This window comes from Ictidomys tridecemlineatus, chromosome 9, assembly GCF_052094955.1.
Source record: "Ictidomys tridecemlineatus isolate mIctTri1 chromosome 9, mIctTri1.hap1, whole genome shotgun sequence".
In the NCBI taxonomy this organism is placed as follows: Eukaryota; Metazoa; Chordata; class Mammalia; order Rodentia; family Sciuridae; genus Ictidomys; species Ictidomys tridecemlineatus.
The window spans coordinates 40,462,177-40,483,710 of record NC_135485.1 but is presented as its reverse complement, the minus strand read 5'-3'; the positions used below and the strand labels follow the sequence as shown (position 1 = coordinate 40,483,710).

The window sequence follows — 21,534 nt, the reverse complement described above, 5'->3', positions numbered from 1 at the left end:
TAGGCCCAGCACTCCAACATTGTCAGCTTAGGAACTAACTTCCCCATTCAATATCTCTAACTACTGGGGAAATGAAATGCAAATTAAAACTACACTGAGGTTTCACCTCACTCCAGCCAGAATGGCAGTTATTAAGAATTCAAGTAACAATAAATGTGGGGGAAAGGGTAACTGATATATTGCTGCTGAGACTGCAAATTAGAGTAACCACTCTGTAAAGTGGTGTATGGAGATTCCTCAAATTTAGGAATGAAACCACCGTTTGACCCAGCTCTCTGAATCCTTGGTATATATCCAAAGGATTTGAAATCAGCATACTACAGTGATGCAGCTGCATGAATATTTATAGCACCTCAATTCACAATAGCTAAGCTGTGGAACCAACCCTAGGTGCCCTTCAGTAGATGAATGGATAAAGAAAATGTGGTATCTATACACAATGGAATATTTCCCAGCCATAAAGAAGAGTGACTTTATGACATTAGCCAACCAGTGGATGGAACTGGAGACTGTCAACTAAATGAAATTAGCCAGTCACCTCAAAACAAAGGTTGAATGTTCTCTCTGATGTGTGGATGCTAGCCCACAAGAGGGGTGACGCAGGAAGAATAGAAATTCAGTAGATTAGACAAAGAGGCATGAAGGGAAAGGAGGGAAGATAAGAATAGGAAAGACAGTGGAATGAATCTGATATAACTTTCCTGTCTACATATATGAATATACCACAGTAAATCCTAACACTGTGTACATTCACAAGACTGAGATCCTAATTAAATAAGGTATATTCCATGTTTGTATGAATGTATCAGAATAGATTATACTGTCATGTATAACTAAAAAGAACAAATAAAAATTTTTTAAATGCTATTTGTCTTCAAGTACTAACAGACTAGCATTCTACCTAGTGAGCTATATCCACAGCCCAAGCATTTCATAACATAGGGATATTTTTATGCAATAAGTAATGTACTATGTCAAACATACTAGTAAGCATTCAAATTTCACATTTCATTCACAAATAAAGCTCCAATACTTTGTCTTTTTGTTCTATAATTTTATTTCCTGTAATCCTTTGTTTATGTTTGTTTCTATTTTCCTTTATGTACTTAATAGAAGCCCATTAAATGGTGACAACATAATGTTCACCTACAGGTTCAAATAACATTAGTTAAAATATGTTCGATAACATAAGTACAGCATATTTTGACTAATATAAAAAAGACATGAAGCAGTTGTGATACTAAATTTGTAATATTTTCTCAAACCTAGTAGAATCTAATGTATATATAATATGGTCTGTTGTTTGTCATCTTCAGAAGTTAAGTTTGTATACTTTGGAAAGTAGTCTTCAGTATCCTTAATACAAACTTTTGAAGATAGGATAAAAAAGCATGGGGTAAACCATACAGTTCACTGTAGGAGAATATTTTAAAATAGATTTTCAGTAACTTGAAATTTTTTTCTGCCCTTATACTATATAATGTACTGGATATTCATGGAAATAATCAAATGAGACTATGTTGACTTAAGAGGTGAATTATCAAATGTGGCTAAATTACAAGCAGTAGAAAACAGGTACTATTTATTACTTAAGTGTAAATTATAGAGAAATAAGATTGAAAGCCCTGGAAGTAGAGTAACTTTGTTTTCCTACATAATACATGCATTTATTCATAATTGCTTAGTCTTTAAAAGCCTGCTTTAAACTTGTCTGATGACAGTATCAGTTGAAAACATGAGTGAAAATAGTAATGTTAGTTATCTATCAGATTTTTGTCACTCTAGGTATCTCTACTGATAATGCAAGTAAAAGGACATTGTAGGAATGACAGAATTTGATATGAATGAATTCTAGGTATAGGCTCCATTTCCACATGGTGAAGAATAGACACAAACATAAAAAGTAATTTGTTCTAGTAAGTAACTGAGCCACCATTTGAACTCCATCCAGTCTTCTAACTCCAGGTATACTTGTAAACATTCAAGATCCACTCAGAAGTCAAAAGCAAACCAGAAATTTGAACAGGGATAATATTTTTTAAAAGTATTAACTAGTAATTAAGAAAATCTGAAGAATACAGGAATAGGAGATGTAGACAGCAGCCACTAACTAGATGTCAGGGAAAGCACCCAAGGAAGACAGACTTGAAGGATTTCCACTAACTGACCAAACATCTCTTCCCCTATGCCAGGCTGAGAGTCATATCTCATTTTGGGGAGGCATGGCTATAGCCACTGGGTGATGGAAAAGTTCAAATAGCTGCACAAAGGAGGTCTGGAGAGCAGGAAATCACCTGCTGTGGGAAACTTACAGCCCACTAAGGTATCATTGAGACTTACTGAGGTGCTGTTGAGACTCACTGAAAAGCCTTCCACTGGCACCACTGATATATGAACATGAAGGAAGAGCACCAGAAGCAGGAAAATAAGCACCTTTGTTTGCATTGCCCTCTAGGACCATCTGCTGACATGGCTAATTTGTACATGCTAGCAAAGGAGAAAGTCCTAGGTCCCATGTCACAAAGCAAACATGGCAGATTAGAAGTTGAGAGGCAATACATAACTGACATAACATTCCTAATTCATGGTATATTGCTTATTTTTCACATTGCACAGTTAAAAGAAGCAAGTATTTCTAAAATATTTTATACTTTTTTCCACATGTGGTACTTCAGTTTCAGTTTTCAGCGCAGCTAGGAGCCATGCAGCATCTGAAAGACCAGTTGGAGCAACGGACACGGATGATAGAGGCAAATATTCATCGGCAACAAGAAGAACTAAGGAAAATTCAAGAACAACTTCAAATGGTCCATGGTCAAGGGCTGCAGGCAAGTTAATGTGTTTTTTTTTTGTTTTTTTTTTTTTTGAGTGCAAAGAAAGTGTGCCATTCACATTTTTTTTTGGCTAGGAAACTGGCTTTTCTTAATGAAAAGAAGATGCATTTCCCAGATTCCATTCCGTAAATACCCATTAATTACATGATCAATATGATTATATTTACTTTCTCCAAAGATATTCATTCCTAAGGATATTTCCACCAGCATCCTTGTTTTTCCAGATTACTGAAATCCAAATTTTAGTATTTACATCCTTAATAGAAAAGTTACATTTTTTAAAAAAAGTTTTAAGGTGCAGAATTTGTAAGTAATAGTAAATACCAATAGGTATGTTTCATATTTGTCTTACTCATCCAACCAACAGTACTATTCTAGGTGACTAGAACTTTGGTAAAGGAAAACTTTAAATGAATTATTTCTGCCTAATTTCATAAATTATAAATGATGGATGATACAAAGCCACCAGTCCACAGACCTTTGAGTGGCACTGAGTTACACTACAATTGGAAACACAATAGGTTAGGATGACTGGAATTATGAATGTGAAATTTCACATTTTATTTACTAATTATTTTTGATCAATCAAAATGATTTATGATGTTGTTATTTATTGTCTTTTAAACTTGGTTTGAAACTATGTTTGCTATCATTTGTCTTTAATTCCCAGCACCATCACTGCCCCCCCACCAAAAAAAGAAAAAAAGCTCATTTAAATGTAATCTTTTCTTTTCACAGATGTTTTTGCAGCAGTCAAACCCTGGGTTGAACTTTGGTTCTGTTCAGCTTACTTCTGGAAATTCATCTAACATCCAGCAACTCACACCTGTAAATATGCAAGGCCAGGTTGTTTCTACTAACCAAATTCAAAGTGGAATGAATACTGGACATATTGGTACAAGTCCGCACATGATACAACAACAGACTTTACAGAGTACATCTACTCAGGTAATGTCAAGTACAACGGGAAATGGAATGTTGAGTAATTGAAGTATGAACTAATATTAAAACGAAAATAAAGTCCTATCTTACGCCGTCTTTTAAAATGTAATAGTAATTAGAATACAAAATACTGAGATGATCACTAAAATATTTTGTACAAAATTATGTTCATGTTAAATATTTCCTCTATTTTGACATTTTAAAAATTTTATGATCTGTTTAAGGATTTAGCCTAATTATACAATTTTCTTATAACTTAAAGACTACTACCATATGTTAAAATTTTGCAAAGGAGATTGATCAGGAAACATGTTCTCATATCTCACATGTACATAATAGACTGTTGAGATCAGTGGTGGTTTAACTAACATTCCATAAAATTCTGGTATGTAGTGTATATTTGTGACTATAGATGAAAAATATAAAATGAAAAATGAATAAATATACCTAACCATCAGTCACTCATTCATGTATGTTTTCTGTCATCACTGTTAGGCTCACACTCCTTTTAAAGTTATAGCTTACCTTCTAACAGGGAAGTCAGTACTAATTCATTGTTACTACCAGTCATTCCTTTGTAATTAGATCTCTTTCAGAGTAATATGTCCTTCCACACACTGTTAGGTTAGTTGTTAAAACAGTGACTAGTAGAAGCATACTTCCCAAATAACTTTGCTCAGTTAATCTTTCTGTAAAACCTTCTCTTTTCTAGCAGAATCAACAAAGTGTACTGAGTGGGCACAGTCAGCAAACGTCTCTTCCCAGTCAGACGCAGAGCACTCTTACAGCCCCACTGTATAATACTATGGTGATTTCTCAGCCTGCAGCTGGAAGCATGGTCCAGATTCCATCCAGTATGCCACAGAACAGTACCCAGAGTGCTGCAGTAACTACATTCACTCAGGACAGACAGATAAGGTAGTTGTCATACCTCATTTGTTATTTTCAGAGTTGTAAATTGATTAATTTAAAGCAGTGATTTGGGACTAAGGACATAGCTCAGTGGTAGAGTGCTTGCCTAATATGCACAAGGCCCTGGGTTCAATCCTAGCACTATAAAACACAAAACAAAAATATCTGATAAGTTGATTTTTTTAAAACATGATTTTAGTTTGTTGCTCATTGAAGCCATGGTTCTTAAATTTGAAATTAAAAAGATACATCCATTGTTTAAAGATTTTATAATAAAAGAGTACCAAATTTTGTTTGTTCTCTAAACATGAGTTACTAGCCCAGGCATTGTGCTGCTCGCCTATAATCCCAGTGGCTCCAGAGGCTGACGCAGGAGGATTGCAAGTTCAAAGCCAGCTTTAGCAACTTAGCAAGGCCTTAAGTAACTTAGTGAGACCCTGTAAAAAAAAGTTCTGGGTTAAGTGGTTAAGTGCCCCTGGGTTCAATCCCCAATACCCCCGCCAAAAAAAAAAAAGAGTTACCACATATCACAGAATCCAAATTCTGTAGCTCATTGTTATACAAGGGCTATGTGATACTAATCTTTAAGATATAGATGTTAGTGAGTTTTCATGTAGTAACAGTGGTTAGGGTAGCTTCTCAAAGTATTTAAGTGCTCAAAATATATTATTTCATTTTTTTAAAATGTATGTTCAGATCTTTTTTCCCAAGAAAAAGTGAATTTTTAATAATTTAGACAAGGGCCTGTCACTGGTTAAGTCAGTGAGGAGGCTTTGGACCTGGGTGTCTGGTTTCAAAGTTCCATTGCATAAACATATATACTACAGGAAGTTTTTGTGTGCTGTTCTAGACAAACAATAGTCTATGACTTATTTTAGTGAGAAGTTCAAATAGCTGGCTTAGCATTTCTTTGAAAACTCTGTTTCTGTTTTTATACTGGGAAGCTATCTTTTTAAATAAAAACGATAGGATCTTTGCAATTTTAAATGCTTTTATTTTTATTTCAAAAGTTCTTCTTTTATATACAGTTTTCTGTATTATTAAGCATAATTTTATTAAAATCATGTTAATAGTTTCCATAGGAAAGAAGCTGCAAGATTACTACTAGACAGTGAAAATAGAGGATTTTTTACTTCTCTTTGAAGCTTATTTCCCTCAACTTAAAAAAAAGTTTCAACTTTTAACTCTCATATCCTGAAGAGGAAGTCTTATAAATGTGCTCCAATGAAATTCAGAGAACTGATTTTTGTTTAGGTTGCTGGGGATTCAGCCCAGAGCCTTGCACATGCTAGGACTAATTTTAAAGCCTGAGTGGAAAGACATTAAATTTGAATGCTGACATACATTTTAGAGGATGCAGTTTAGTAACTCTTTGTACATATATATCTGTTTCTTGAGGAGAGGAAAACATTTCAGCAGACATATGAAGCCTACCATATTTGTATATGGCATAGTCCTGTCCCTTGAGGAAAGACCAGAGTAGTAAAAGTAATAGAAAGGAAGATACCATCTCACTCCAATAAGAATGGCAGCCATTATGAAGTCAAAAAACAATAAGTGCTGGCAAGGATTTGGGGGAAAAGGTACACTCATACATTGCTGGTGGGACTGTAAATTGGTGCAGCCAATTTGGAAAGCAGTATGGAGATTCCTTGGAAAGCTGGGAATGGAAACACCATTTGACCCAGCTATTCCCCTTCTCGGACTATACCCAAAAGACCTAAAAAGAACATACTACAGGGACACAGCCACATCAATGTTTATAGCAGCACAATTCACAGTAGCTAGAATGTGGAACCAACCTAGATGCCCTTCAATAGATGAATGGATTAAAAAAATGAGGCATTTATACACAATGGAATATTACTCAGCACTAAAATATAACAAGATCATGGCATTTGCAGGCAAATGGATGGCATTAGAGCAGATTATGCTAAGTGAAGTTAGCCAATCCCTAAAAAACAAATGCTGAATGTCTTCTCTGATATAAGGGGGGTGACTCAAAATGGGATAGAGAGGAAGAACATGAGAAGAAGACTACCACTAAATAGGGAAGAGAGGTGGGAGGGAAAAAGAGGGAGAAGGGGAGTTGCATGGAAGATGGAAGGAGAACCTCATTGTTATACAGAATACATATATGATGTTGTAATGAGAAAAAGAAAAAAAAGTGTGTCACATTAGATTGGATATAGAGAAAGGATGGGAGAGGAGGGGAGGAGTAGGGGTGATAGGAAGGGCAGCAGAATAGAATAGACAATATGATTGATGTATGTACATTCCATGTATATATTATATGTCAAAATACATTCTGCTGTCATGTATGACTAAAAAAATTTTTTAAAAAGTAATAGAAAGGGAAACAAGTCATATTATTTGGTGTAATGAATACTTAGTAGGCTTTTAGAAGGGAAGAAGTGAGCAGTTTTATGAATTGAGGCAGGCAAGGGGGGAGTGGTCAGGGAAAGCTTCACTACAGAGGAGATACTTGGCCTGTCTTAAAGAGCTTGGCCTTGAGTTTGCCTGTGGCAAGGAATTCAAGGAGGAATTCTAGGCAGAGGAAACAGTATATACAAAGCCACAGAGTGTGGTTGAGCATAAGTAGATTAAAGAATGTCTTAGGATGAGATAGATAAAGTATTATCTTTAAAAGTGACTCGTTGCAATTCAGGTATTAATTTTGTTTAAGATTACAGAGAAATTGGCACTTAGCTCTTCTGTGATTAAACATACTTTGTTCATGTTGTTTCTTTGAGCTTTCTTACACAGAAATTTTTTAAAATCTGTTTTGTTTCTTTGTTGTTTTTTGTTTGTTGCATTCAAGTGTTTGGCCCTGATGTATATAAAATACAGTATTTTATTTATAAGATCTGGCATGGACACAAACTAAATTTATTTTAGGGGATAGGGTTTTAGCTCAGAGGTATAATGTTTGCCTAGCATGCACAACACCCTAGGTTTGATTTCTGGCACCATAAAACAAATAAGTAAATAAATAAAAGTAAATTTATTTTGTCTGTGAATATATAAATAAAGTACATGTGTACTAAGCTTAATATTTGTACCTACTTTAAATAGTTTATAATTTGGTTATGTCATGCTGTATCTACAGTATGATTTTATCTGTTTCCTTGCTGTAGTTGTCAATGTTAGAAACAAACTTCTTCTCAGAAAGAAATGGAAAAAGTTTTGCTCCCCAGAGAGACATTATTTTTTGTCTTTGTTAAGAAAATAGAAGAAGGAGCTAGGCATAGTGTCACACACCTATAATCCCAGCATCCTAGAACAGGTTGAGGCAAGAGGATCACAGGTTTGAGAATGGCCTAGGCCACTTAGCAAGAACCCATCTCAAACAAAACAAGGAACTGGGTGTGGTAGTGCATGTCTGTAAACCCAGTGACTTGGAAGACTGAGGCAGGAGAATTGCAAGTTCAAGGACAGCTTCAGCAAGTTAGTGAGGCTGTAATAAGCAACTTGACAAAGCCGTGTCTCAAAATAAAAATTAAAAAGGGCTGGGGACACTGAGTGCAGTGGCCCATGCCTATAATCCCAGCAGCTCAGGAGGCTGAGGCAGGAAGATTGTGAGATCAAAGCTGCCCTCAACAACAGTGAGGTGCTAAGCAACTCAGTGAGACCCTATCTCTAAATTTAAAAAAGGGGGTCCGGCTAAGAATGTGGCTCAATGGTTAAGTGCCTCTGGATTACAACTCGAGTGTAGCCCCCCCCTCCCCCCAAAAAAAGGTCTGGAGATATAGCTTAGTGGTAAAGTGTACCTGGGTTCAATCTTTATTACCAAAACAAAAAAATCTAACACAGTGGGCACCATAATATGATAAATTTATAAATTATAAGTACTTTATTCATTTGTTTTGATTTATGTTTTTTTAAATATTTATTTTTTAGTTGTAGTTATTTTATTTATATGTGGTGCTGAGAATCGAACCCAGGGTCCTGCACGTGCCAGGCAAGTGCTCTATCGCTGAGCCACAACCCCAGCCCTTGATTTATGTTTTTTAAGTTACCACCTTTAAATGTACATTTCTTACATAAATATAAAGTTTTTAAAAATTACCATATGGTAGCTTTAAGTTTGTTCCTGAACTATGTGCCACTTTATCTGACTCCTAAATACGTAGCCACTTTATGAAAAGAAAAAGTTCATTTTTTTTCAGTTTAAAAATTTTTTAACTGTGGTAAAATATACATTAAAAAATTTACCATAGTAACCATTTTAAAGTATATGGTTGGGCCATTGAGTATATTCACACAGCTGTTGTCACTCTACCCTTAACCATCTGTCTCCAGAACTGTTTTCATTTTTCCAAACTGAGTCTTCATTCTTCATAACCATTAAACAACTTCCTAGCTTGCCCAACCCTGCCTCTTATCTATGGCAACCACCATTCTACTTTCTATCTATATGAATTTGACTACTTTGAGTATTTCATGTAAGTCAAAATACAGCATTTATCCTTTGGTTATTGGCTTATTTCACTTAGCCTAATGTTCTCAGGGTTCATCCATGTTGTAGCATGTGTCAGAATTTTCTTCCTTTCTAAGGTGAAATAATATCCCATTGTATTATATACTGTATTTTGTTCATTGATTTTACCTGCCAGTGGACACTTGAGTGGCTTCCACCTTTTGTTAGGTATGATTACTCACTGCTGCTATGAACATGGGTATAAGAGTATCTGAGTCCCTCCCTTTATTTCTTTTGGATTATATGCCCAGGAGTAGATTGCTTCATATGGTAATTCTATTTAATTTTTGTAGGAATTGCCATATGGTCTTTCATAGTGACTGTATCATTTTACAATACTACCAGCAGTACACAGAGGTTCCAGTTTCTCTACATCTTTGCCAATAGTGGTTATTTTTGTTGGATTTTTCTGTAATAGCTATCCTGATGGGTGTAAGGTGGCTGCTGCTTCTTGTTTTGATTTGCATTTCCTTAATGATATTGAACAACTTTTCATGTGTTTATTGGCCATTTATATATCTTTTTTGGAGAAATACCTATTCAAGTTAGACCTGTGTCCATTTTTTAAATGGGTTGATTGTTGTTTAGTTGTTTTCATTCTTCATATGTTCTGGTTATTATAATAACCAGATAAATCAGATACACGATTTGCAAGCATTTCTTCCCATTATTGAGTTGCCTCATGCTGTCAGTTTTGCCCTTGGATGCATAAAATTTTTAATTTTGTGTAGTCCAGTTTATCTGTGTGTGTGTGAGAGAGAGAGAGAGAAAGAGAGAGAGACAGACAGAGATAGAGAGATACTGAAGGTTGAACTGAGACCTTGTACTTGCTAGGCAATCACTCTACTACTGAACTACATCTCTAGCCCTTTTTATTTTGAGTCAGGGTCTCACTAAATTGCCCAGGCTGGCCTTGAATTTGAGATCCTCCTGCCTCAGCCTGCCAAACAGCTGGTTTTATAGGTGTGTACCATCATGCCTGGGCAGTCTATTTATCGTTTTTGTCACCTGTGCTTTTGGTGTTATCCAAGGAATCATTGCCAATTACAATGTCGCAAAACTTTTCCCATTTGCTTCTAAGAGTTTTATAGTTTTAACTTTTATGTTTGGGTGTTTGCTTCCTTTTGAATTGATTTTTGCATATGACGTAAATCAAAAGAACTAATTAATCAAGAACTAATTCACTTCATTCTTTTGAATATGGATATTTTAGAAAGTTTTTTATTATATTTGTTTTTGTTGTCATATGTTGATTTTGCCACATACATTTATGTCTTGCTGAAATCCCAAAGAGAATTTTTAAAAACAAAAGCAAAATAGGAGCATATAGCTTTTATAAAAATAAATTGGCAGTATTATTATCTTAGATAAGGGTTCATCTCATTGCCTTTTTGTGATGTATACTTTGTACATTTGACTTTACTTTTTTCTTTCCTCTACAGATTTTCTCAAGGTCAGCAACTTGTGACCAAATTAGTGACTGCTCCTGTAGCTTGTGGGGCAGTCATGGTACCTAGTACTATGCTCATGGGTCAGGTGGTGACTGCCTATCCTACTTTTGCTGCACAACAGCAGCAGGCACAGACACTGTCAGTAACGCAGCAGCAGCAGCAGCAGCAGCAACAGCAGCAGCAACAGCAGCAGCAACAGCAACAGCAGCAGCAGAGTTCCCAGGAACAGCAGCTTCCTCCAGTTCAGCAACCATCTCAGGCTCAACTGACTCAAACACCACAGCAGTTTTTACAGGTAACTCTTCCTACAAGAAGCCACCTTAAACCTATTTATAATAGAATTAGGTGCTAAATGAAAGGTTTGTAAATTATCTCAAAAACTCATAAAAGCTTATGTACAATTTAAATTTCTACGAAGATAGAAAGCTTGTCCTGGGTAGCCATTGTTTTCCTTCTCTTCATTGAAAGACTTTTAGCCCTTCCATTGGTATACCAAGTGATCTGAGCTGCTGGGTAGAATAAGTAATTTTGGGCCTATATGAGGGTACTTTTGTAGAGCCTATTTTCCTCTCTGGAACTACAGTTTCTGGAAGTCAAGCAAAGATTCCTTTCTCTATTTCCTTTCTCAATACCCAACAAATTCTGTCCTGCATAAGCAGGGGTATAAAAGGGATTTCTGTATCAGCCTACATATTATCTTAAATTATTTTGTTGGAATAAAGTTTATTAGAATTTTTCTGTTATAAATAATGTCAGAGGAGAAATAATGGCAGTACACAGTATGTGTTATAGTACAACTTGGATTCTAAAATCAGACTGTCCTGAGATTGTGTCACTGCTATACCACATATTGTGTGACCTTTGGCAAGTTAAACTGACCAAGCCTCACTTATTGCCTGGATGTGATAATAGTTCACAGATATTTAAAAAGTATAAATAGCTGATTGTAGTATAATGCACCTAGCTAGCTGTCATGTATAACCACTATGTTGACAAATGTAATAAACACTCAGATTAACCAAAGAACAGATATGTGGGTAAATTATATAGGATCTCCTTATCTAAAGGTTACAGCATAAGTTACCTATGGCAGGGTTGTCAGCAAAGAAATAAACAGTCTCTGGATCTCAGTACCCTCACTTGGAAGTCCAGCTCTTTCCCTTCCCTTTTACCTTGAGCACGTTTGTATGTAGATTAGCCTTGATTTGTACTGGAGACCACCTCATCTGGAACAGACACTTGTCATCAATTTCACAGATATACAACTAGAATATTCAAAAGTATAGTATATATTAAAAAGTAAATACAACCTTAATTTATCACTGTTTGTATCCTAGTCCAGATATAATCCTTGTTTTGATGATGTGGAAGACAAAAACAGATTAGTTGCCAAAATACATCTGGTAGTCATACAGTCTCTTAGACCTTAAGTCTGTACTGTAGCCATTAATAAAGTCCTAAACTATTATCTAAGGGAAATATATCCAATGATAATTAAGCAGAAACTTATATTAAAAAGGGGATTTGCCTTAAGATCTCAGTCTATCAAGGAAGAAAGACCTCTAAAAGAATTAACCTTCTCTTTCTTGATTCTCTCAAAAAAGGCACCTAAAGATATCCATAAAAAAAGATGAGTGATGCCCTTCATAAATATACTTACTTGTGTATAATAAATGTACAGTTTGCTTTTTAAAATTGTTTCTGTCCCAAAATGTACTTAAATTGTAATCCTGTAAGGCTCCTACATATCCTGAATTCATCTCACACAGAGTTTTGCTAATAACAGAGAGAAAAAAAAACTCTAAAAGTACTTACCAAAAGCTTAATGGGCTTTCAGGTTTAAGGGAGAAAGAGAGAGAGAGAGAGAGAGAGAGAGAGAGAGAGAGAGAAAGAGAGAGAGAGTGTGTGTGTGTGTGTGTGTGTCTCCTTCATACACACTCACAAACATCACCCACAACAACTCCATTTTAAAATTAAGAATCTTGCAACAAATGTATTGTCTTTGGGAAGGACTTTAAAATCTTAACTTTCTTTTAGCTAGTTTCATATATATCATATAATATACCAGAAGTAAAAACTTGGTAAAAGAAATTGAGGGGCATAGAATTGAGACTTGCATCAGGTCAGGTAACTTGTAAATGGCAGAGCAAAACCCAAATGCGGGGCTTCTGACTACAGATCCTGGGCCTTTTTGGTTTGGGTTGTTTTTGTTGTAACACCTAAGAATGTGTGGTTTCTCTCAAGACATTAGTTGCTTTCTATACCATGAAATCTCCAGTGCAGATTCCCTCGAAAAGTGAAATTTTTATTATATTTTCAGAAAGGAAAAGCTTCTTAAGCATGCAAAAATATGATTTTAATCTTAGAGAGCAAAAATGTCCCTTGGATAGTGCACAACTTTAGCAAATCTTATGTGCACAGTATAATGGAGAGGGTAAAATAATGTTGGGTAATACATTGATTTTTCTTTTTTAGACTTCTAGGTTGCTCCATGGGAATCCTTCAACTCAGCTCATCCTCTCTGCTGCGTTTCCACTACAACAGAGCACCTTCTCTCAGTCACATCACCAGCAACACCAGTCTCAGCAACAGCAGCAACTTAGTCGGCACAGGACTGACAGTTTGACTGATCCTTCTAAGGTTCAATCACAGTAGCACAAGTACTTCCTCCAGCGCCAAAGGAGGAAGGTGGTGGTCCATAAATGTTTCTCAGATGACCTGAGGTTAGGAGGAAAAGTTCCAGAAGTTTCATGAGATACAGTATTGAGTGTTCTAGTTCCTGGAATTAGTTGGTAGGGAAAATGTGCCTAGTGCTATAGATGTACGTTAAATACCAGCCAGCAGAAGATGATCATAGGGACATAGCCAATTCTGACAGTGTTTCAGTTGCCCAGATATTTTTTGATGGAAAAAGAGTATATTGCCAAATGTTAAGAAGCTCAGCTATGAAATGACCTCCAGTGAATGAGAAAGGCACTAACAATGTTAGTCACTTCTAGTGGTCTGTGCCTGTTACCAAGTGTTACAGAGGACACACCACTGCCATGTCAGGGGTTTGCTTACAATGATGCCATGAAGATAATCTAGTAGTCAGTAGCCCCCACCTTAAGCCCCTCTCCCTTTTCAGATAATGATGGAACAGTAATTTCAGAATGTTGTGTGGATTTAAATTTTTTGTGTACAGATACTGTAAAAATATGTATATGTCTGGATGAAGGAGAGAAAGCAAAACATTGTGTAAGCTGCATGAAAGCATTCTCTCTTCCATATGAGTACATTTCATTAGATTCCGACACCATGTACAAACTGATACATCAGTCTCTGTTTTTCCTTTTGTTTACAACATAATAGTGTTCTATTCACTTTTCCAGGGCACAAGTCTTTTTGTTCATACTTTGGCTGTGATGTCACAGTTTGTTCAGTGAGGTATGATGTGCTGCTGGGAATGGATTTTTTTTCAGGTTAAATTATTGATACAACAAGACTTTCAAGTTATTCAGAAATATCCCTCATTTCATTATTTTTGTTTGAAAATAGGATTTGCACTGCTTTATTTTAGATGGTTGGGAGTTTGATCACATATTTTGATATATTTCATTGTTGCAAATATTTATGTAAATGGTTTTCAACAAGCCTGAAAGTAATTTCAAGAATGTTTCAGTTATAGGAATAAAATTTGCACACAAACATAGGCACTTTTTAACATTCCCAATGGTGGGATTTTTAACTTTTAGGATTTGTTGGAATCTTTTTATTATCCTTCACAATTTCAATGCTTCTTTTAGTCAGAAATGATTCAGGGTTATTTGAGGGGGGGGAAACCCATAGTGCCTTGATTTTAATTCAGGTGATAACTCACCATCTTGAACTTGTCTGGTTTCAGTAGCAGTTTTTGAAACCTTAGTACATTTTTAACAGCATGTGGGCGTCAGTGTCATTATTCTCCTAAGTTCCTATGAAGACTGCTGTGAGTCTTTTGGACTGGGGTACAAATAATTTAGAAATAAAAAAGATGACAACCTAACACTACACACTTTAAAGGTTCCCAAATTTGTTTCCTAAATTAAATAGTCGCTGGGCGTGGTGGTGCATGCCTATAATCCCAGCAGCTAGGGAGGCTGAGACAGGAGGATTGCGAGTTCAAAGCCGGCCTCAGTAATGGCAAGGTGCTAAGTAATTGAGTGAGACCCTGTCTCTAAATAAAATATGTAATAAGGCTGGAGATGTGGCTCAGTGGTTGAGCACCCCTGAGTTAAAACCCAGGTACCCCTCCTCCAAAAGAAAAGACCCCCCAAAAAAACCTAACAAAACAAAAAACCCTAAACAGTCATTTAAGAATTACCAGTAAATATTGGCTCAATATAATATTGATATTTTTACCCAAAAAGGGCAAGTATTGGCTTTGCCTTCACTACATTGGGATATTGTAACTCACATGCTTTGTAAACATGAACTAAGATTTCATCTGGCAATATCATGTTCTAAAGGTAATAAATTTCAACACAAGTTACATATATTAAAAATAGTAATTTTTTAGATTTTATGGTACTAATACTGAAATTTACAACTATAGAACAAAAGATTAGTGGAAATTTCTTATTATAATATAAAAAATTATTGCTAAAAAAGGGGAGGACAAATGTAATAAATCAAAATTGACCTTAAAAGAAAATGTAACAGAACTGAAGTTGTTAAACAGAAATGGTTTTGTGCAATGAAAATCACCTACTGCAGAAGTACTAGATAGAAGGCTCAGGGGAATGCCAAGTCAGTTCTCTGTCCTTAGCTTTGCTATTATCCTTGAGGGACATATTGTTTTTCTGTAACAAAAACAAAACCATAACTGTCTATAATTAAATTAGAAAATTAATACTGTAAAAGAAAACAACCAAAGAAAATGGTACTTACCCTTCTACAAAAGAAGTGTGACTAGATACCAGTTAGTAATTAACATATCATGGAGTTCTAGCTAAATGATCATCCAGAAGAGATTCCTGACATTCCCATGAATGTCAAGAATGGTTGTCAGAATGTGTGTACCTGAGCATACGTGCACATGGCAAAATCAGTGTTGTAAAATATGGCAATAGCATTGCTTTTCTCCCCTTCCAAATTGCCTTTCTTGACCTTATGCCATTCCGTATAAATCTTGAGTTGTGCCTCATTTATTTATTGGCAATACCTAGTGATAAGGACTTAGCTAACAAAAGATATGAACTATTATGTTAAGGCTTGCCCTCTAAGTACCATACTTAAAAGAAAGATTATGAACTATGAATACCATGTACTCAACAGAAGCAAAACAGGCCACAAAGTAAATCTGAAGATTGTTTGTTTAACTCACATTCTTCAACTCTTAACTTCTTTAAATATTTTCCATCTTAACTGAATATTTGGGGAAGAAAAAAAATTTATGTCACAATTCCTGTTGTTCTTCATGATTCATCTTTTTCCTGCTTGAAATTTACAGTTGCTAAATTTAAAGAAGCAGCCATGCTTTTCCTTTGCTGTCAGTATGGAGTATTATGTTGGAAAAAATGGTCAGCAGAAGCTGCCCCTTCTTTACTTTGGTTTCCTTGTGCTTCTCCTAAATTTGAGTTGCAAGGCTAGTCCCTGTCCCCTTCCTTCCCTGTGAGACTTAAGCATTGAGAGGGAGATTCAGCAGTTGTCTGTTCTGTATTCCATTTTCATAGCCAAAGTTGTTAATTCAAATCCCAAACCTAAATCATGAAAAGATACCAAATGGAACCCTTTTCAGCTTCCCTCTGCTTTACTCTCACAGGGATTCAGTTTCTCTTAAAAACATTTTATTCTGGGTGGCACTTTTTAGATAAGAAACTGTGGAGATAAAGGAAAGATGCCAGCCCCCCTGCAGTTATCTTTCTGTGGACTATTGGGGCACAGTGTGAGCCAGTATTGCCTAGCAAATACAAATGAGAACCGCAGGGATTAATAAAGTTGCTGCTGAGAGTAATGTCACACCAGAACCTAGACACTTGAAAAGTACTTGTTTTTGTTTTGAGTTTAATATGGGCAGAAAAGTAAATGTGGTGAATGGGGTGGAAGGGGCAGTATAGTGTGAAAGTAAATACAGTTCAGTTTTCCGAACTACATCCTAAATTCAGGGGGTAATTTTAGAGTGATGTGCTCTGCTTTGTCACTTAGATGTGGCTTAGGAATGTACTAGTAATAAAAGGATGCCAGTGATCTTGACTAGTTTGTTAGAGAATATTTAGTGCAGAATAGTGTGTGTGTTTGAATTCTTCAGATGTGCTGTAGTTGTTGGTTGTTGCCTTAAAGCAGTCTCTTAAAGTTAGGAGCACTGAAGCAGTCCAGCTCTGTAAAGGGCATTGTGTTGAAGGGAGCTATGAACCCTTATTCAAGAAGCCTTAGAAAAGGACCCTGAAAATAGCCTAAAAAGGTAGAAATTCTTTTCAACTGGACATTATTCTTTATGTTTGAAAATGTTTCCACTACATTGAGGCAAACTTTTAAGTGGACTACAGATAGCATTTAACTTTAGTTTTTCTTCCTTTTTTATTTCTTTGGTGATTGAAGATTTGTTTGAACATTTGTGTAAAGCTCATTCAAGTCTACAACCTTTCCTATATCTGTGGCCCTGTTCTTAGTCCCACAGGAGTCCACATTGGAAAGTATAAACACTGGATATTGATATTGCTGAGTGCATCTAGCCAGGAGAAAGCTGATTGGAACTTTTCAGTGGTGGAGAAAACACAGCACAAAGGCACTTGCCATTTTAATAGTGATTTGGAGAGAGAGATCTTTTTAAGTTTGTCTGAATTGGGTGAGCATTCTTTTAAAAGGAGCTTCTGAAGTCATTGCAAAGGAAAAGAGTTGACTATTTTTATAGCATATTTAATATATTTGTATATAACTATGAGTATAGTAGAAACCCTCCACATGCTTCCCACTTTTCTAATTTCCTCCCCTTTTTGCCATAGCCCTAGTATAGCCTCGTCCGCATGGGTAATGTGCCTATTGTCAGCCTACCAAAAGATAGTGCTGCTGCTTTTTGAGACAGGTGAGAAGACCAGACTCTCATGCCTGGGGATCCTTTATAGGAGGAATAGCACACACTTAACATACTGCAGTCTAAAAGCATCATTTTGAAATGTAACAAGCACTTTATTGCAATTATTCATTTTGATAAAGTTTATCTTAGGCATTAACCATTTCTAAAGGATCCCCAAATCATCACTTAGGTGAAATAATAAAATGACACATTTCTGAGAAATGTTTAGATCCAGTGAACCGTAGTAGGTTTATGGGAGTGATCTCAAGATAGCCAAATGAACTCTTGACTTTTGTTTTGAATGTGGTGGAATTAAGAGACTGTAGATGCCTAGTTCCATTTAAACACTATTGTAAACCTATCTTGCCTATTGTGTGGACACCAAAAGAGACCAATGAGCCTGTTTATTTTCAGAGGTCTAGGAAAATTGCATCCATGTGAGTAGATGTACTGAACTAATCTAAAAGTGATTGGTAGTGATATTTTAGAATACAGTAATTTCAAGAATTATTCTGAGTGTTTTAAATGTGCCCTGAAATGTTGGCATGTCATTTCAGCGTTTCCATTTGAATTCTCTTGTAATATTTTTGCACAAAAAGAACTGAGAAAAAGACTACTTTGGTTGAAGAAAAAGAAAAGTATAATTTGGTCTTAATTTAATGTCTCCTGTGGAAGCACTGGGGATAAATTTTGTTGGTATAGTTATTAATTCAGGATATTTAAAACAGTGTTGAACAGCTCACCAGAAATTAAGCAAACTTGGATATTTAAAAATTAAAATACTTTCTTTCCATGTGACTGTTTTGCATAGTTTTTTTTCCCCCCACACTGTCATAACACTACATTCCTTGTTTTTCTTAAATAATACTTTGCAGGTTTTGATATTTTGTACAATGCCTGGTTTATTCCTAGGGAATGATCTTTAGCATAATAGGATATAGTTTCTAACGAGACTATTGAGTAAAATTCCATCTCCACCACCAGCAAACACTGAGGTGCTGCATTAAATGACAATCAAAATAGTAAGTATTTAGAAAGTGGTTGAAAGTAATTGCTTTGAAAGCAGTTCTCTGGGTTTCTTGAGTAAAAAAATCAGCTAAATATATTTATTTATATTTTTAGGTATCTTTGCATTCTGTTTTCTCATCCATGATTTAAGTGTCATGTATCTAATTTGTGGTTGGTTGTTTTGCATCATGTACTTGGAGAACTGGCTCTTATTTGGGGCTGTTGCTAGCTCTCTTGATGACTCCATGAACAATCCAAATCTGTTTCACTGCAGGATGGCAGTGGAGGGCCCAAATTCAGATGCCTCTACACTTCCCTCCTGCTCTCAAATAATTGAAGAAAAAAAATTAAAAGGTAACTCCTTTAAACTCTGCTTTACATAACTTGGATCTTTTTCTAGTTTCACTTGCTGCCTTCTCCATTTTACAGGCACTTTTTGTATGATTACGTCCCCAAATACAGCCAAAGGCCAGTATGACAGAACCAATGGCATGCATTGCCTCTATTTTGTCCATTTCAAGTCATGTTAGTAAAACAGCATCTTCTAATGGCTGTCATTATCATATCCACATTAAAGTCCTTAAATATAAATAGAATAATGTATACACACTGAAAACTTGTACTACAAAAGTTTGCTGTCTTTATATAGTGTAGTGTTGCTTGATGTTTTAAAAACAAACCAAACCTCCATACACAGCATTGTCCAATAAAGCAGTGTTTTGAACATTCTGAAGCCTAGCTATTTGAGGATTCTTCTTGCTTACATGTATTGGTACATAATCCTCCACATTAGAGCTCCCAGAGTAACTTTGGAGTCCCATAGGCTAGGAATAGCACACACAGGGATCCCTTAGAGAATGTTAATTAAAACATGTCAACCACATGTTGGTTTAAATCAAAGATATGCTATGTTTTCAAATGCATGCTTTTAAATCTCTGAGCAAACAAACTGTGACATCGCTTTAAGAAATAACATTCAAATGTGTGTGTGTGTGTGTGTGTGTGTGGTGAGAGAGAGAGAGAGAGAGAGAGTTGGCTTGTACTGGTGCAGATTCACTGCTGGCAATGGTTGTGCCAGTACTAAGAAGCTAGAATGTGGGGAAAGCCGTTATCTTCAAATTGATATGTACCTAGACAATCATCTTCAAGCAAAAAAGTTGTCCAGGAAAAATTTAAAAAAAAAACGGCTGTAATTTAAACCATTCTAGAATTATTTTGAAATCTATTTTACTATGGTTTAAGTTAGGGAAGGGCCTCAGTATGGCACTTTCATATTCACTCTGTGTGAAAATCAAAACCCAAAGATGAGTTAAATCAGTGCTGTATTGAAACCAGTTAGTGCAAAAAATAAAAAGTTTTATCTTTGTAAATTTTTAATTGTTTAACATCAAGTGGTAGTTGTAAAAACACACACCAAATTCTTTTCTAATGTTCTATGTGGTTCTTAGTGTGCTATTCTTTATTCTTGACATTGCTGTCTGTACTGCTTGGTTCTTGGTTTTAAAATAAAAATGTAGACGTAGCCTGTCATTCTTATTTCCAAAAGGGTAGAGCTGTTATTAAATGGCTACTGAATACCTTTTCTTCCCCAAAGCAAACATTTAAATGAAATCCAAATTAATTTTCAAAAATGAGACTTGGCATTTTTCAGGTATTGTCTCCTGCCAAAGTCCTAAATTGCATAGAAGCATGAGGGATAATGAATGGTTTCAATGGTGCTATATTAGAGTCTTTGATTTCTATGAGCTATGTTTGGAAATATTGTATAAAATATGTGGATCATTTTGTTACCAACTTAATATTGCCATCTTAATTTTATGTTACAATTGGCTACACTCACTTTTCAAAGCTGTCCATTAAAAAGAAAGTCAAAATGTGTGACTAGCCTACATCCACTCAGACTTCTTGCTCTGTGATCATTTTTCCAAGTTATGATGTGCATAGGTTTTCAAATCTACATGTACTCTTATAATGTTCTTTCCCATAGATTCTTGTATATTCAGAACCTAAAATTATAGCAAGAGAACCAAGCAGTAGTATTGTGGATTTTTTTTTTTTGTAAATGTAAAAATAATTAGATCCAGACTTTGTTTCCTTCTTCAATTTTAAAAATAAAAAATACCTCAGTGCTATGTTTTTCAGTATCACCTGCATTTCTCCAAAAGTAACATCTGCTTTATGTGGCACGTAACTTGTAAGAATCACATTTTGGAGTTTAAAGACTATTAAATATTTTAAAATCACCATCAATGACATTTTCCTTTCTTTTCTTCAACAGAAGCTAACTGTTTTAGCATTTTTTACCTGGTAGCTTAGGTCTGAATTACCAGAATCTCTAAGTAGTTAATTCTGTCCTGTTACAATAAACAACAACAAAAGCCTATGCTGTTATTCACATAGCAAGCTAGTTACTGGGGCCAGGCTACCTAATCTTCATCAGTCTGTGTGGTACCAGGCCACCTAATCTTCATCAGTCTGTGATGGTACCAGCTACTTTCTACCAGAAAATCTCCTTTCTGTTCTTAGAAAATAAATATTAGTAATAGTTCCTCACTGTCTTTGTTTATAAGTTAAGGCAGTTAATTAGGAGTCTGTTTCTTTGAAGTGTTTTGTCTTAATTCATGGATATTGGTTTTTTCTATCCTATAATATACATTTTTTATGGAGTTAGAGAACTCCTTAGAAGTTTCCAAAAATGATGTTTTTCTTTGATAGTATTATGCTGCTGCCTAACAGCTGAAAGCTACTTTGTAGCTGAGGACCACTTGTAGGTTTCTTTAGAGGTCAGCTGCCCTTTCCACAGCTACTGAGATTAGCTGGGTCCTTTCACAGTCTTGTCAAGTTACAGATTACATTGTGGACCTCACACAGGCT

General features: G+C 35.6%; 1 protein-coding gene across 14 annotated transcripts in view; it reads left to right on the top strand.

The window, feature by feature from the left end:
- Positions 1-18,450, top strand: part of Clock (clock circadian regulator) — a 111,509-nt gene extending 93,059 nt beyond the window's left edge. For 12 of the 14 annotated variants that reach the window (XM_078021307.1, XM_040292405.2, XM_021722811.3 and 9 more), the window contains 5 exons: positions 2,676-2,828; positions 3,573-3,782; positions 4,489-4,694; positions 10,611-10,914; positions 13,095-18,450. In XM_078021307.1, coding sequence (XP_077877433.1) covers positions 2,676-2,828; positions 3,573-3,782; positions 4,489-4,694; positions 10,611-10,914; positions 13,095-13,274 — 1,053 coding nt within the window. In that variant the 3' untranslated portion in view covers positions 13,275-18,450. The remainder of the gene's footprint in view (positions 1-2,675; positions 2,829-3,572; positions 3,783-4,488; positions 4,695-10,610; positions 10,915-13,094) is intronic. The other 2 variants (XM_040292408.2, XM_021722813.3) reach the window with 1 other exon arrangement.
- Positions 18,451-21,534: the final 3,084 nt, after the last annotated feature.